General features: G+C 42.0%; 1 protein-coding gene and 1 non-coding gene across 2 annotated transcripts; both read left to right on the forward strand.

Moving 5' to 3' along the window:
• Nucleotides 1-1304: 1304 nt before the first annotated feature.
• On the forward strand, nt 1305-1376 carry TRNAP-AGG. The gene has a single exon. It is a non-coding gene; the product is annotated as a tRNA-Pro (tRNA).
• Nucleotides 1377-3958: 2582 nt separating this feature from the next.
• Nucleotides 3959-13008, forward strand: LOC101785066 (probable alpha-mannosidase At5g13980). The gene is made up of 29 exons (XM_004979314.3): nt 3959-4296; nt 4554-4637; nt 4982-5070; nt 5152-5326; nt 6095-6214; nt 6351-6437; nt 6512-6583; nt 6915-7028; nt 7409-7509; nt 7599-7692; nt 7829-7996; nt 8090-8179; nt 8422-8487; nt 8627-8683; nt 8820-9039; nt 9122-9255; nt 9481-9549; nt 9636-9695; nt 9827-9898; nt 10278-10325; nt 10453-10572; nt 10831-10896; nt 11155-11267; nt 11362-11446; nt 11780-11890; nt 11976-12071; nt 12383-12430; nt 12519-12587; nt 12668-13008. The coding sequence occupies exons 1-29, from the start codon at nt 4093-4095 to the stop codon at nt 12884-12886; spliced, it is 3051 nt and encodes a 1016-aa protein (XP_004979371.1). The 5' UTR covers nt 3959-4092; the 3' UTR covers nt 12887-13008.
• The last annotated feature ends 3764 nt before the right edge of the window (nt 13009-16772 follow it).

The following is a 16772-nucleotide window of genomic DNA, read 5'->3' on the forward strand; positions in this document are numbered from 1 at the left end:
CCGTAATCAGATATAGCACCCACACAGTAATCTGATTACGTTACCAGAGTGCAACCAAACAAAGAGGGCAATCACCTATTCCACCTCCAAATACACTGTTAGATTACTGTGTGGGTGCTATATCTGATTACGGTGGGGAAGGAGGGGTAACAAGCTTGTATAGATATTATTTAGGTAAGGGATTCGATTACAGTGTCAATTGATTACAAACCACCGCAACCAAACATATGTAATGGATGGGATTCATTACCTTATGTAATCAGATTACGTTACATTTGAGCCAACCAAACACCACCTAAGTGTTAATAACTTGTGTACCTGTCCAGCTGTCCTGTTAAGATCCTCCTGTTCATGGTTCTGTTTGATGGCGCGAAACCAGAAAATGAACAGATGGTGGTTGTACACTTGTAATGAATAAACTTGAAGTCCCCGGTGTGAATGAATGTATATCATCTTGTTGATGCACTCTGAATGTCTGTTACTTGTGCCGGGGGTTGGATCGACCTGCATAGGCGGGAGGGGTGGGCATTCAGGTAATTCGGGTAATCTAAAATTCAGGTTATGAATTGCTACCCGGTCTACTCTTGAGAAAAGGAAAACCCGAATGTTCAAGTACCCATTGAACTACCTGAAAATTCGGGTACCCGAAAATTTTTATCTCCATTTTATTGAGTTATTATTTTTTCCCGAATTACCCATTGAACTACTCCTATCATCTCTCCCCAACAGATAACAACTCAATAACATGGAGATAAAATAATGACTCAATCAACATACCATATATCAGACAAAAAGATGAATCGTTGGATCAAATGAACAAGCAATCCAATTTGCTAGCTTCTTTTTAACGTGGAGGTGGAGATCAATGCAGCTGCACTGGCGGCATGAAGTAAAGTTCGGGTAGCAGGGCTAAATACCCGAATTTTTCGAATTAAATTCGAGTTTCTCAATATCGTACCCAAGATAGTGATCGGGTATTTCGGGTTCGGGTAATTCGGGTTTAGGTTGGGGGTTCAGGAAATTCTTCCCACCCCTAGCGGGAGCTTCACTGACTCAATGGCTGCAGTGAGCTCATCGCTGCAGGCTAGCCGAGGCTGGTCCACCTCAAAGAGGCACATATCGCAATCTATCCATGGTTTTCTGCTGTCTTTACTCTCCCGGAGGTCGGAGGAGCCGCCGGTGGATCATCAGCATCGATTCAGTCGTTCGGCTCGTTCCTAGCTACCGCAAGCATAATTTGTGTAGTAGGCCTATTGGTCATACGAAGGATATAAATAATGTGTATTTATGATCCACCACCGAACGGGCATTTGGTCTAGTGGTATGATTCTCGCTTAGGGTGCGAGAGGTCCCGAGTTCAATTCTCGGAATGCCCCACATTTATTTTTTTTCTGCCTGTTTTCTTTTTTATTGGAATCTATACCAGTGAAATCAGATAAGAACAACTGCCTTCTGCGCAAAAAGAAAAGGTTAGATTAATGGCCGGCTCTTAAATAGAAAAAACCTTTGTTTTGCCCTAAAAACTAGAAACCCTTTTTCCCCTGAAATTTGGAACATATTTTACACAAGAAATTACATCCCGAGTTACAAGCAGATCAGTGAGAGAGAAAAAAAACGGAATCTAAATGTAGAAAATAACGGGGCCATCTTTTCATTCCTCGTCTCCAATCTATCTGTTGCCCGTTCCTCGAGCTTGCCCCCCACGAAGACGTCCAAATTCGGCAGACGTTTCGTTTCGGCTGCCGCCAAATTTGCAGAGAACAAGAATATGCGCCACAGTATCTCACCTGATCTCGCTGCAACTCCCCCGGTGTCACGCTAGACACGATTCGTACGAAGAGATGCTCGACGTCTCCCGCGTGGACTGTGGTCTGTGGAGGCTTTCATCATCCCTCCTCTGAGACCGTAGAGTGCCATCCTCATTGGCGTGGTTGGGCCGGCGAGGGGACAGACGGGCCGACCCCGATCTGCTAGTGATCCACGCAGCCTTTTGGTTTTCCGGCCCAAAAGATTCCTCGAACCCGCCGTGCGCAACAAAACAGCCACAGATGACGTAGACAAACACCATCATCCATGAGAAGGGAAAAAAAAAAACACAGTCGATCGTTTGGATTGGCAGCGTGATCGAGAATCCCAAAACCCAATGCAAGAGAATTCACTTGGTTAACAGGAGGAATGTAAGAAGCTCCCTCGTGCCATGGAACGGCGTGTGACGAGCGGTGGGAGGAAAAAAAAAAATCAAGCATGGAAGCTAGTAATATTTTGCTTACAAGGGACATATAAAAAAAACTAAAAAGAGGCAATCCGTGCCGTGATTCCCCAGCCTTGACGGCGACGAACCAACCGGCGATTTGGCCCATGCGCTAACACGCCATCGCCTGGGACTAATTCATCTGGCGCGGAGCGACGACGGCTGCTGCTGCTCGCTGTTCCGTGCATGGCAGCGGATTCTTGGGATTTTGATTCTGTGAAGCTGCGATTCGATACCAGCCTGCCCTGTCTGTCACCCTCCTCTCCTTATCCGGTATTCATTTTGCACGCTGACCCTCTCGTGCCCATCGAATTACGTATGTGCCCAAGAACGTGCACAGCAATCTGTATCGGGACCCGCGGCGTGCAGTCTCTTTTCTTTAGCCAAAAGAAACAAGGCGGCCTTTTTTTTCCGCATTCGTGCACGAGCACCAAAGTGGTTTCGTTGTTAGCCTTTTATCCCTCCACTAATTTAAAATAAAAGGTCTTTTGCCCTTCCACTTTTTTTTTTGAGAAAAGAGTCCTTATCCCTCTATAAGCATATATTAAACATGAGAAAAATCAAAGTTAAAAGTACTAGAATGTGATCACTGTTCAACCACGCGAGCCCAGCTTCGAATGCATGGAACCCAATCACCATGGCATGTGTTAGCAATGACATATGGCATATATAGGGGCCAAGCCCTCCCTCCAAAACCAAGAAAATTTTCACTAAAAAGAAAATCTAAATTTTGATAACATTTTGAAAATTCTAACACTATTAGCCTCCATAATAAGTTAAAGTTTCCAGCTCCACCATTGTGTGTAGTAGAATGTAGACAAACATATAAGAGTAAATAAAATGGGAATGGGCAGATGAATGATGGCATGTGACACGGGACACATTATAAAACAAAAATATCTTTCAATTCCAAGAAGCCATACAAATCGAAATGTAGGGAGCATTAAAAATTGATACCTAGAGTGTCTATTGACACCTTTTCTGAATTGAAAACCTCTCCATAGTTACATTGTTCTGGATAGAGTTATGAAAGTTCTAGTTCCGAATTGACCGTGTTGATTATATGATGATTATACTAATTTACAAACTTCAACGAGTTTCTCATGCTGTTTGAAATGTGTGCTTGTCCTGGTTGTTGAATCTATTACAACGTCTTCTTCATCTGTTACTAGCTTGTACGTGCTTTTTCTAGAGTCACAATGAAAACCCACGGCTATGTACACCTAGCCTCCAATTCCTAAATTCGAAGGGCGGACAATTAATACACATTTATATGAAAAAGAGAAAGAAAAGCTTAGTGATTTTTACTCTAATTAAGTAACTTTGTATTAAGTTTGAAAAATATGAAAACTATGCTTAAAATTTTCTTGTCTTCAAAGTTGTATGTTATAAATAAATTTGTAGTGCAAAGTAATAGTCAAAGGTAATTATTTTCTGACCGGCAGGAACTGGCGGCAATTCCAACTGCACCGGTCAATTTTGTTGCGTGAATTGTTTTTTTCACCCATTCGTGAACCAAATTATGGTAAGGATAGCGACAGGATATTCGGATGTATAAAAGGAGGGCCAAAGTGCCAAACTGGAACCACCATCGGAGAATATGCAAAAAAAAAAAAACGAAACATTTGCAGAAACCACCCCGCGGACGCTGACGTGGCCCGGCGAGCGCGCAACTACAAGCCGGGCGGTGTCACCCACCGCCAGGTGGGCTCCACCCCACTCTTCTTCTTAGCTGCTCCGCCTCGCCGGTCGCAAGCCAGTGTCACAGTCCCAGTCCCCGGCGACCTCCTCCTCCTCCTCCCCTTCCCCTCTCAGCTCTTCTAGCGCGCCCCGCCGCCTCCATGGGCCCCGTCCGACTCGCCCTCCTCCTCGCCGCCGCCGTCGCGCTAGCGGCCGTGGGCGAGGCGGTGTACATCCCCTACAACACGTCGGCGGGGGTGGTGGCCGGGAAGCTCAACGTGCACGTGGTGCCGCACACCCACGACGACGTCGGGTGGCTCAAGACCGTCGACCAGTACTACGTCGGATCCAACAACTCCATCCAGGTGATTGCGCCGGCTCCGCTGGGCTGACTTACTTCTGCGCCTCCCCGATTTTGCCGCTCGCGGGTCTCCCTGATTTCTCGGAGGAATTCGAGGTTTCTGTTTGGAAATTGGGGCGGCTATCATTGGCGTCCTGACTATTTTGGAGCATTTTTGGGGGATTTGTAGCTGATGATTCTCTAAAGTGAGCCTGGTGTTCGTCAACTTGGCTGGCTCTGCTGTATTTAATCCAATTTGTTTTTTTTTTGTCCTGGTTGCAGGGGGCATGCGTGCAGAACGTTCTGGATTCGCTCATCCCGGCCCTGCTCAAGGACGAGAACCGCAAGTTCGTCTATGTCGAACAGGTAACCGTTCCATACTTGCATTCATAGTTGTGTTGATTGATTTTTCGAAATGCCTCAGAGGTTGGGTTGTGTCAAGCTTGGTGAGTGAAATTGGGGGATAGGAAGGAAGCAATGCGCATGTACCTGTGACCATACTGCTGTTTATGCCTGCATATTTGGGTTTGGGCTTGTGGAACTATTATAGGACCCTGTTCCTTGCTGCTGATTCAGAGGATTAAAGCTCAATCATCAACTCTGCATCCAAATGATTTGTGTCCTTCTGCAGTAGAGCAATGTGGGATGTCTATGATTGGACGGAGTATTTCTTACTTTTCTTCTGATCAGTGGTTTATGTACGATTGCAGGCATTCTTCCAGAGATGGTGGAGGAACCAGAACGACATGATCAAGGATACTGTGAAGGGTCTCATCAGCTCTGGACGGTTGGAATTGATGTATGCTCCTTCAAGTTCCTAAGCTGTCGCTTTGTAGTTGTTTCTGCTCTGGATTGAATGACATTGCTTCTGCTGTTGAAGCAATGGGGGCATGTGCATGCATGATGAGGCCACTGTGCACTACATCGACATGATCGATCAGACTACGCTCGGGCACAAGTTCGTCAAGGAAGAGTTTGGTCAGATTCCACGGATTGGCTGGCAGATTGATCCATTTGGCCACTCTGCGGTTCAGGCATACCTTCTTGGTGCAGAAGTAGGTCGCTTTAACCATATCCATTTATGTCTTGTCCTTATATCTCACATGACTAATGCTTGCAAAGGTTTGACTAAGTCAAATTTCTAATATAGTGTATTGCTACTTCCTCATACTTCCTATTTGTGGGATAAGATGAACCTAGCACTTGCAAAATAAAGTTTGTATCGTATTATAGTACTTTTGATTCGACAACTGCTTACAAAATCCCTTATAGTACCTAAAAATGGGTATATTCTACCCTTTCTCTTTCCGGACTGGATATTCTATTTTTAGCCTATCTACTTACACACAGTCCCCGACTGAACACAAACGTTATCTCTCCGCCCTTATCTGAATCCATGGGGGGCATTGCAACCTTCTGTGCTTCCCCTTTGACTCGAGAGTTGCAACACACTCGCGCTTTATGACCCACACATCGTTCGGGATGATCTTGCGTATAGCTAACAGCCCTTGTTATGAGCTCGCTTGATCGCCTGCGGCTTGACCCAACCGAGTCATCCGTAGCTTATACCACTATGCCCAGTAGAAAAGTGAGGACTTATTGTCTGCATATAGCCAACACAAGAAATCAAGAGCTGTTGTCTTGTGATTGCCACAGTTCTCAATCATAATGCAATTGACACACTTCTTGACCACAAAACAGAAATACTTAATTAAAGGAACCAAATGTATTAACCGAATTTACAGTTGATCCCTTCGGTGTTTGGTAAACATACTAACTAAATAGGACAGAGATGGCTCAGTAAACATTTTATTATCTGCCAGGTAGGATTTGATGCTTTCTATTTCTTCCGGATTGATTACCAAGATCGTGATACTCGAAAGGGAACAAAAGAACTTGAGGTTGTATGGAGGGGCTCCAAGAGCTTTGGCTCATCAGCTGATGTAAGTAGACTTTTCTTTTTCTAAAGTGCATGGCACACTCCTGTTTGATGCTCTGTTTATGAATCCTTCCCTAGTGTGTAGGCACTATTCTATTTTGTTTGTAATGTTGAATTGGAGATCTGTATATTTGTTTCAGATCTTTGCTGGCATCTTTCCCAAAAACTATGAACCACCTCCTGGTGGCTTTTATTTCGAAGTTAATGATGATTCCCCTGTTGTCCAGGTAATTAATCAGATGATGATTCTTTTGTATAAAAGTCACCACATGATGATTCTTCATGGCTTTCCTCTATGCAGGACGATCCCCTTCTCTTTGATTATAATGTTGAAGAACGAGTAAATGATTTTGTTGCTGCAGCTCTAGCACAGGTACATTTGCTTATTATGCATTTTTTTTTTCTTTTTGGATTTCTTTGTACTCTCTTTGCAGCTATATACACCACAAGGTTCGGTCGATACCACAAACTTCACCTTATTTAGTTTATATTGGCCATCTGATTGTTGTGGTGATAGCCTGATAGGTTTTATGATCTGTGAGAATGCAACTTGAGTGTTTGTTGCACTTAGAAGTTTGACTTATCTGTATTTTGAACTGTTACTTGTTATATATATGTAATACAATATTCGTTCTTAATCTTGTTGCTCTGTTCAGAAATATAGCTTCACACCCTAAGTTGTATTGTTTCTTTCTTTTCTGTAGGCAAATATCACGAGGACAAACCATATCATGTTTACAATGGGAACAGACTTCAAGTACCAATATGCAGAGAGTTGGTTCAGAAATATGGACAAACTAATTCACTATGTGAATAAGGTTAAGGATGAACTCATATTACAGAAATTGAAAAATTATTTTCTTATTATTAATTCCATTATGAAAGTTCATGCCATTACTCAACACATACCTGGTGTATAGTCATGATGATCTTTTTAGTCATGGTTTATGGTTATGGAATACATTTGAGTTCTTTCATGTTCCCACACTAATTTATCCTGCATAGGTATCATGTGATTCATTTTATTCTTTCATTGTTGATAAGAACATAAATACTTATATGTTCCATGCTTCTCTTTTCCTCTTAATTTCTTATCAATATTGGATTTGGCAAAATACAAAATAGTAGGAAACAGTGAAGTTTTCTACTCTAATTATGGTTGTACTCACCATGCTTGTTCTTTTTGACCATACCTCAGCATGGCCTCATCAATGCTCTTTATTCCACACCTTCCATTTACACTGATGCAAAATATGCTGCAAATGAGCAATGGCCTCTCAAGACCAATGATTTCTTCCCGTATGTTTTTATTATGCATTCATAATTTATAGGATTATCATTACTTTATTCCTTTTGACCATGCATGACCGTATTTTCTCTTCGACCAGATATGCAGATAACCCTAATGCGTATTGGACAGGTTACTTCACAAGTAGACCTGCCTTAAAGCGATATGTCCGCATGATGAGTGGATATTACCTGGTATAGACATCCTTTATTTTTTTAACTATGTTGTGCTTCTGTAGCCTTCAAATGGCCATCATCAGTTTCTTAATTTACATATGCATTTGATTATTTGATAGAATGCTTTTATTCTTAAAATTCAATTTATTTTCAGGCAGCCCGGCAGCTGGAGTTCTTTAAAGGGAAAAGCAAATCAGGTCCAACAACAGATTATCTAGGTGATGCTCTAGCTCTTGCTCAGCACCATGATGCTGTTACAGGAACAGAGAAGCAACATGTAGCAAATGATTATGCCAAGAGATTGTCAATTGGATATACACAAGTGAGCATCCTAAGAGAATTGTTTGAATTCATGCTTGATGGGTTTTTCATTTTGATTTGGATATAACTTTATTTTGTCGGAATCATTTTACAGGCCCAGGAGCTTGTTTCGACTTCTCTTGCTTGCTTGACTGAGTCGGGCTCAAAATCACGTTGTTCAACCCCAACGACAAAGTTTTCTCAAGTTAGTTTGCAGCTTGTTTTTATCCCCTGTGAGGAGTAGACACTTTCCACTTAGGCATCAATGGAGACAACGCCTTTCCGTTATATTGCTAACCGGAATAAATCTATGTGAAATAAATTTGATCAGTGTTTCTCAAGAAACAGAAACAATAATGGATATGGACCACCTTCTCACTTTCTCGGTTCCTCTGATCTTCTTAGCAATGACTAATATTTACTGTATCTCTGTATCTTCTTTTTCAGTGTCTTCTTCTAAATGTTACTTTTTGCCCTCCTTCCGAGATGGACTTTTCTGAAGGAAAAAGCTTGGTGAGTTTTGTATAAACCCATGCGTTACAACTTTTAAAGTGCAAACTGTGGCCTTTTCAGTTCAACCATGGTATGACAAAAGACAAATTGTATACTATCAACCATTTTGTTTTCAATATTTTTTTTGTTTCGGTTACAGGTTGTTCTTGTGTACAACTCGCTTGGCTGGAAACGAGAAGATGTCCTTCGTGTGCCGGTATGCAATATTTTTCTTTACTCTCTTCAAAAGAAAATATTTTTTTTTTGTGTTTTAGTATGGCAGTAATACTTTGTTACCACAAAGCTGCTTCATCTCACAAATAAATTAAATGTAACAATTAATGGAATAACAGGTTTTCAGTGATTCAATTGTGGTTCATGATTCCGAAGGAAAAGAAATTGAATCACAACTTCTGCCTATAGCTAGTGCCTCACAGAACATACGGGACCAACATGTCAAGGCTTACCTAGGAACTACACCAGGTGCAAAGCCCAAGTTTTGGCTTGCTTTTCCTGTGTCAGTACCGCCTCTTGGTTTTAACACTTATTTTGTCTCGAGCACGAAGAAATCAGGTAACTTCATTTCTTTATCCTTGATATACACTGACTTAAGAAGCACTGCTCAAAATATCTTTCTGAATTTTATATGATCCAGCATCTGTTTCTTCGAAGTCCACTCTATACTCATCTCAAGGAAGTAAAGACAATCTGCAAGTTGGGCAAGGAAACTTGAAACTTCAGTATAATGCGGCTGGAGCATTATCTCTGTACTCCGATAGAAAGACTCTGGTAATGTGCCAAAGTTCAATCTTTATGTTCAGTTGTTCATTATTTCCCTAGCTTCATCTTACAGAAATGGAGTTGCATTATTGTAAGATCACTCATGGTTACAGGCTTATTTTATTACTCATTAGTTGAGACTCGAAAGGTTATTTCCCTAGCAGGACATGTGTGCATGGTGTTGTGTGTTGTGATCTAGAATCTTGCCTACTAACCTAATTAATAAATTTCAAGATTGAAGCAAATTTCGAGCAGAAATACAAGTATTACATAGGGCAGGATGGAAACGGAAGTGATCCTCAGGTGCACTAAAAATTCTATCTCATCCCGTTTTCCAAAATAGTAGTTTTTGCATATATTGGTGCTAATTTGCTTTTCCTGGACCGTAGGCTTCTGGAGCATACATATTTCGGCCTAACGGCACCGTTCCTATCAAGACGGACGGTCAGGTACGAAGGAGGGATTAAATTTATACTCAAAAGAAGGACGAATTAAATTTGCTCTAGAGCAACATATAGTTGCACAATCCACTGAGTTATTTTCAAGAGAGTTAACATGAGTCTTATCAAATTTATGTAAGGTTCCTCTCACAGTTCTGCGTGGCCCCATACTAGATGAAGTGCACCATCAGATTAATTCATGGATATATCAGGTTATCATATGGGAAATTCTTTTCTTAATTATGATTCATGTATATTTTATCTTCTTTTGTTTTTCTTCTTACTCCATTCCAAGGATCTTAATGAACTTTTAGCTTACATTCCTTACATAACTGAGATATGTAAGGATAATCCAAATTAGCAATGATATTTACACTCTTACACTACTTTTATCTAATCGAATTATTTTGAGTAATCTGTAGGATTCGCCTATCAGTATATGGCATATTTACTCATATAGATGGCTTCTGGTTATCGTATAAAGCAAGAGATGATCAGTTGTAGAATTTAATTATATTATATAAATTTTGGTCAATCAACTAGTAATTATTCTGTATATTCTTGATACTATTTTTTCAATTCTGAACGCAGATTACAAGAGTTTACAAGGGGAAGGACTATGTGGAAACGGAATTTATAGTGAGTGCTCTGCCACTAGGATATGCCTTGCATTGCTACAGATGTTTGTTTAAACATTGCGTTTTGTTTCATGATTTGATTGGCATAAGATTTTAACATATTCTCAACTGATTGTTCCCATGTGTAGGTTGGGCCTATACCAATAGATGATGGAAATGGAAAAGAAATAGCAACTGAAATTGTCACAAACATGGCGACAAACAAAACATTTTACACTGATTCCAGTGGACGCGATTTCATCAAAAGGGTATGCAGCACTGGCATTTTTTACCTTTTCTTCTCTCCCAGTAAAGCACTTTTGTTGCCCTTCTCATTGACAGATTTCTTCAGAAATAATTGTTCTAGTGATTCCTATGCTACCTTAGAACGTGAAAGGGATAAGATTAGCAGTTGGCACAATGGATAACTAAAAAAGAAAATACATGGCAGAATGTTTTAAGATTATCTCAAGCTTTATATTTATACACGAGGTACCATTTTTATTTTATTTTATTTTATTTTGCAGATAAGAGATTATCGATCAGAGTGGAAGATTGAAGTGCACCAGCCCATTGCTGGGAACTATTATCCTGTGAGCTTCTGTTTGCTCTCTATATTTTTTGATGAAGTTTACTAACATTAGTAAATGGCATCTTTTTATCTGAGCAACAGTAGTCAAGAGTGGCATCTTCCACTCACTTGATTCAGTTTTGAATTGATTATTCTCTGTGTCTTTTCCTAGAGGATTGTATTAATTATTTTGGTCTTTACACCAACATTTATTGATTTTTACTAAAAGATGATAACATAGACATTGTAAAAAGATTGGTGATTCTGTACATCTTTTCAGGTTAATCTTGGCATTTATGTGGAAGATGGCAGCAAAGAGTTGTCTGTACTGGTAGACAGGTCAGTTGGAGGTTCAAGTATAAAAGATGGACAAATAGAGCTAATGCTACACAGGTACATCCTCAAGCAGCATAATTGTAATAATAATTTGTTGCTTCTTTCATGCTTTAGTACTTCCTTTGTGATAACCTCTGTACTCCCTGTATAGGAGGCTACTCCATGATGATGGGCGAGGCGTCGCAGAGGCGTTAAATGAAACTGTCTGTGTTGATAAACAATGTGAAGGATTAATTGTAAGTAAAGTGATTATATTCCTAACACTTTAGTAGGATAGAGGCCAAAGTCAGTTGGTGCTTGCTGAGATTATATTGGTATTAGAATGAACACATCTCCATTTTTTTTTCAGAAGAAAACATCTCATTCATTAGGATAGATTAAAGTCAAACAACGCCTAAAAAGTACCATAGAAAAAAGGCCATCTTAGTTTCCTCAACTAATTACTTATTTACAGCTAAGTCACCGGATGATAATGTTGTGTCATTACAGATCAAGTTATTATATTGTGACTGCAGCAGCATGCAGTGTCATAAAGAAATATAATGGAAAGCATCTCATTGTCATTTCAGATCGAAGGAAAGTACTATCTCAAAATTGATCCACAAGGAGAAGGAGCTAGGTGGCGTCGGACATTTGGCCAGGAAATATACTCACCTCTCCTCCTTGCTTTCTCAGAGCAGGTATGGCCGTATGGGGTGAAACTTGCCATCAGCATGGTTGCTCAGGCTATTTGTGTGTTCAACATGCGCCAACTTGTTTACCCAGGATGGAGGCAACTGGGCGAATTCACATGTTCCAAAATTCTCTGCAATGGATCCAACCTACAGCTTGCCTGATAATGTTGCATTGCTTACTCTTCAGGTACCTGCCTTGTTATACCATTGCTGCCATAATGTATTAAAAAGTGAAAATATACATAACTTCTATGTTAGGTTAACCAATTGATTTTAGAATTTGGAATGTTCATTTTTCATTTTTTAGTAGTATATTCTGTGCAAAAGTGCTGACTCCTGGTTGGCTTGATTGATGACAAACAATGAAACGAAACCATGCACTCTTCTAGATGTATATCACGACAAGTGTAAAACTGCTGCCTGGATTTATTTGTAATTCATTACTGCATATATCTGTTTATAACTTGGTTACATGTGTCAAATTTATTCATAACACAGGAACTCGAAGATGGAACTGTTCTTCTTCGGTTTGCTCATCTATACGAGGTTTTGCCACCACCATTCTAACTTTGCTGTTCCAGGAAAGGATACTTTTATTTGCTTTCCTAAGTTTTGTGCTTTTCTGGACAAATAGGCTGGAGAGCACAAGGATCTTTCAGCTCTGGCGAGTGTCAACCTCAAGAGAGTATTCCCAGACAAGAAGGTCCTCTTTGTCGCACCTTAATTTACACTTACCTTCATCTTCAAGTATATTCTTGACCCCTTTCGGATCCATCGCTCCAGATTGGCAAGATCATCGAGACAAGCTTATCTGCAAACCAAGAACGTGCAGCCATGGAAAAGAAGCGCCTGAAATGGAAGGTTCAAGGACCTCCTGCTGACAAGGTAGTTCGTGGAGGGCCCGTGGATCCTTCGAAGCTTGTCGTCGAGCTGGGGCCAATGGAGATCCGCACATTCATTGTCAGCTTCGACCGCAGCATCAGTGGCAAGCAACTGCTCTGATAGTCCGACGCCGAGGAGGTCCAGATGGGCATCATGGCCAATGCCCAGTGTTGTATTATTAGCTTGACATGATGACATCTACTCTGTTTAGGAAATAAGTAATGATGTGAGTAGAAATTGCACTGATTGCATTGCATTGAGCAACTAAGTCATCGACGTTGGAACTGAATCTGACTTGAACACTCAGTTCAGACACAAAGCTGGGTTTTAATGGAACTGTCGGTGTACATTATTTGGTCACGAAAATCTGGAGTCTATGAGTTGCCAATGAGATCTGTTTTGGACCCACCTGTCAGCTCAGCTTAGGTTGGTATAGTAGTTTCCGCACCAAACATGCCAAAATTGGTTGCCATAAGTTGATCCCTGTCCGATACTAGCACAAATAATTTAATAAAAAAGAACCATTTGTGCTGTCTAATTGCTATTCTTGTCCTGTTTATGCTATAGTACATCAAAGCTCAATTAATACACTACTTTTTTTGAGAAATATAACACAGCTGATGCACAAACAGTAGAGATAAGCAATTTTTTTAGGGAAAACACCCATAGGGCTCTCATTTCATTAAACGCAAGTTAAGTACAAATAGATGCCCAGCTTGGCAAGTTACAGACAATAGTTTCAAAAGGGCACACACCATTATGCTCCACATTTGAGCAAACTAAGCTGGGTTTAGAGACTGAACCTGGACTATGCAGCTTAGCTAAAGAGTGAGCAATATAGTTCAATTCTGTGGGAATATGAATAAAACTTCCTCGAATGAGATTTGCAAAATGAAGAATTTCTCGATTTGATGTCGTATACTCCAATCCTTGAGATTCTCGCCGCCATTGATGATACTTTCCACCAAGACTTTACAGTTCGATAGAAAGTAACAGTCACACACCTGCAAGATGGAAGCAACATTCATCGCTAAGAGGAGGCTGTACGCCTCCGCCTGCAAGGGAGAAATGGCTGAGCATTTGGCTCTGATTTGAAGAGACCAAGAAGGGTGGCTTGCGCCTTGTAGCATTGGTAAAGAGAATTCCCAAGCCAGCCTCTTGGTTTACATATGATGCGTCAATCCTGCAGCAAAGGTTGCTAGATAAAAGATTTGAAAAATAAATATCATCTTGTAAGTAACGTGATGTGGTCAGAATGTTCATGCTTTGGTCAATACGATACGCTTCATATTGAGCTTTTCAAGAAGCCTTTGCTTGGTAAATGATAGTGTGCACGGAGCAGTCTTTATGTTGAAACCTACGATCATTTCTTGCTTTCCAAATGTGCCAAAGGATGTAACAAACAACTGATCCTCTTCACAAGTAAGATTTCTAAAAGTCAACACCACTTCTTCTGGGAGTCCTGCCAGACCCAACCGCACGGGCCATGTCAGCCCGAATTCATGAATTCGTGTCTGTCCGATCGTGTAAATCCATCCTTCCATGAGCAGGTAGGTAGGCACGTGGTTTTTTTTTTTTTTTTTTTTTGCAAAAAAGCTCTCCAGTTTTTTGTTAACACTAGTAGAGAATTGGCTTTCGATGCACCCCATTTTGTCCCGGTTTAAAGTTGGCCCGGGACAAAAGGTTCACCAACCGGGACTAAAGCTCGGTCACTGGTGGTCTTTTATCCCGGTTGAGTGACCCGGGATAAAGGACCCCCTTTTGTCCCGGTTGGTTTATCCCGGATAGATTTTTGGGAGATTTGCACCCTACCAACTGGGACTAAAGGCCAATTCTCTACTAGTGTAATTGCCTTGGGATCCACGGAGGCCCTCCTCCTATAGTAAACGTGTTCTTTGCGACACGCCCCTAAGTTCCAGAATATTTCAACATCAAAAAAGAAAATTCTGATTTCGCGCCGCTTTTGCAAAAAACCGTCGGCCGACCATTTTGCGAAGAACCCCAACGCGTGCCCGGCCTTGAGCCGCCGTCCCCTCCCATTTCTATCTTAGAAAAATTAGTTTCATAGCCCTGAAAGATCACTACTTCTGTAAAATACCATTAAAAAATGGTGAACCGTTTCTGAAAATACCATTCGGTTACCTTTTATGGCTAACAGGAACTTTTTTCTGTCTACAGCGCGAAGTGCATTGTCGTTTCTACTCTTATCTTCTTCCTTACCGTTCTCCATCTCTCCCGTTACAGTAGCAGGCCATGCTAGGTCGCCGAGGCGCTCGAGGTTGGCTCCTCCCATCGCTGGCGGCGCGAACGTCACAGCCGTGGTCCTCGCGAGGGCCGTCACCGTGCTCTCCGTCGCGCCGTCGGCCGCGCTTGTCTCCTTCAACGCACACGCGAGGCAAGGCCAGCTGCGCCGCATCCTTGAGCTCAGCCCGCCCCTCTGCAGCCCAGCCGCCGCATGGCCGCCCACGAGATGGTCGTGGCGGGGCACACCTGTGATCCTGCTGTTGCTGGTGGCCGCGCTCGCCATGCGTATGCCACCATGCTGTTCTTGCGCTCCACATGCATGTGCTCCTCGCGTGCTAGGAGCATGGGAGGCTGGGACATGCCCGCTGGGTGTCTGGACCAAGGAAAGATTGGTGCGTGTGCTGACCAAGGACATTTTAGTCCAAATTAACATTATTGATGCCAAATTCTAACGGGGTGTTATTTTATGTAACGTTTTAATCTTTTGATAGCATAACAGTGTTATATCTTTCAGTAATATTTTACGAAAGTGGTGATCTTACGGTACTATGGAATCAAATTTTCCCACTATCTTTTCCTTCCTCTCTCTTCTTTCCTCTGCCCTCGTCCGCTCCAAGCGCCGCCGCCTCTCAAGCTTCCCTGACGACGCGACCACTCTCCCATCCTTAATTCCTCTCTACTCGCGTTTCGGAAACCCCCACCGCTCTTGTGCCGCACCACATACCCGACCCCGAGCCGGCCCCTCCCTTTCCTCTGTCTCTCTCCTCGAACTGTGGCGACTGCCGCGGCTGCGCCCCGTCTCCCACTCATCCGCCCTCCGTCTCCCCGGTTCACATCTCTCGTTGCTCACCCCCTGTGAACGTCCTCGCTGCCTGTTCTTCCTGACAACCCAGCCCTGTCAAACAATTTTTTTCAAGAACTGCCAAATGTGATTATTGCTTTCCTGCAGTCCTGGGATCAATTCTGTGCCAAGATTACCAATTCTCTCGCTAAAACGTTTGAATCATGCTTCTGTAGGTCCAGCTCCCAGGGAACTGTAGATTTCTGGTTTCTTCAACTAGTGTTATCCCCGTTACAATGTGCACTCAGCACTGTTCAGAACTAGTGTTGTTTACTTGTCCTGGTTTCCTCCTAAACACGAGCAAGCAGACAGGTACAGGTAGCTTGGCCAAATTATGCCATATATGCATCTACATGTTTGGTGTGTGTAGTCTGAACATTCACTACGGGAAAGCTAAAAATTGTCGAGTGTTTTTTCTTTGCCGAGTGTTTTTTTTCGAACACTCGGCAAACAAGCTCTTTGCCGAGTGCCAAGCTCAAAACACTCAGCAAAGAAAAAGTACTTGGCAAATCGGGTCTTTGCCGAGTGTCAAAAAAAACACTCGGCAAACCCGCCTCTTTGCCTAGTGTAAAAAAAAACACTCGGCAAAGAGGGGGCTTTGCCGAGTGTTTTTTTTTACACTAGGCAAAGAGGCGGGTTTGCAGGGTGTTTTTTTTGACACTCGGCAAAGACCCGATTTGCCAAGTACTTTTTCTTTGCTGAGTGTTTTGAGCTTGGCACTCGGCAAAGAGCTTGTTTGCCGAGTGTTCTAAAAAAAACACTCGGCAAAGAAAAAACACTCGACAATTTTTAGCTTTCCCGTAGTGCATGTTCAGACTACACACACCAAACATGTAGATGCATATATGGCATAATTTGGCCAAGCTATCTGTACCTGTCTGCTTGCTCGTGTTTAGGAGGAGACAGGGACAAGTAAACCAC

This window comes from Setaria italica, chromosome VIII, assembly GCF_000263155.2.
Source record: "Setaria italica strain Yugu1 chromosome VIII, Setaria_italica_v2.0, whole genome shotgun sequence".
Taxonomy (NCBI): Eukaryota; Viridiplantae; Streptophyta; class Magnoliopsida; order Poales; family Poaceae; genus Setaria; species Setaria italica.

Excerpts from the sequence above, each read along its gene's own strand:
- LOC101785066 (XM_004979314.3), top strand. The coding sequence starts at position 4,093 with ATGGGCCCCGTCCGACTCGCCCTCCTCCTCGCCGCCGCCGTCGCGCTA. Across the intron at positions 5,327-6,094 it reads CATACCTTCTTGGTGCAGAA|GTAGGATTTGATGCTTTCTA; the intron begins GTAGGTCGCTTT and ends ATTATCTGCCAG. Across the intron at positions 9,899-10,277 it reads TTAATTCATGGATATATCAG|ATTACAAGAGTTTACAAGGG; the intron begins GTTATCATATGG and ends TTCTGAACGCAG.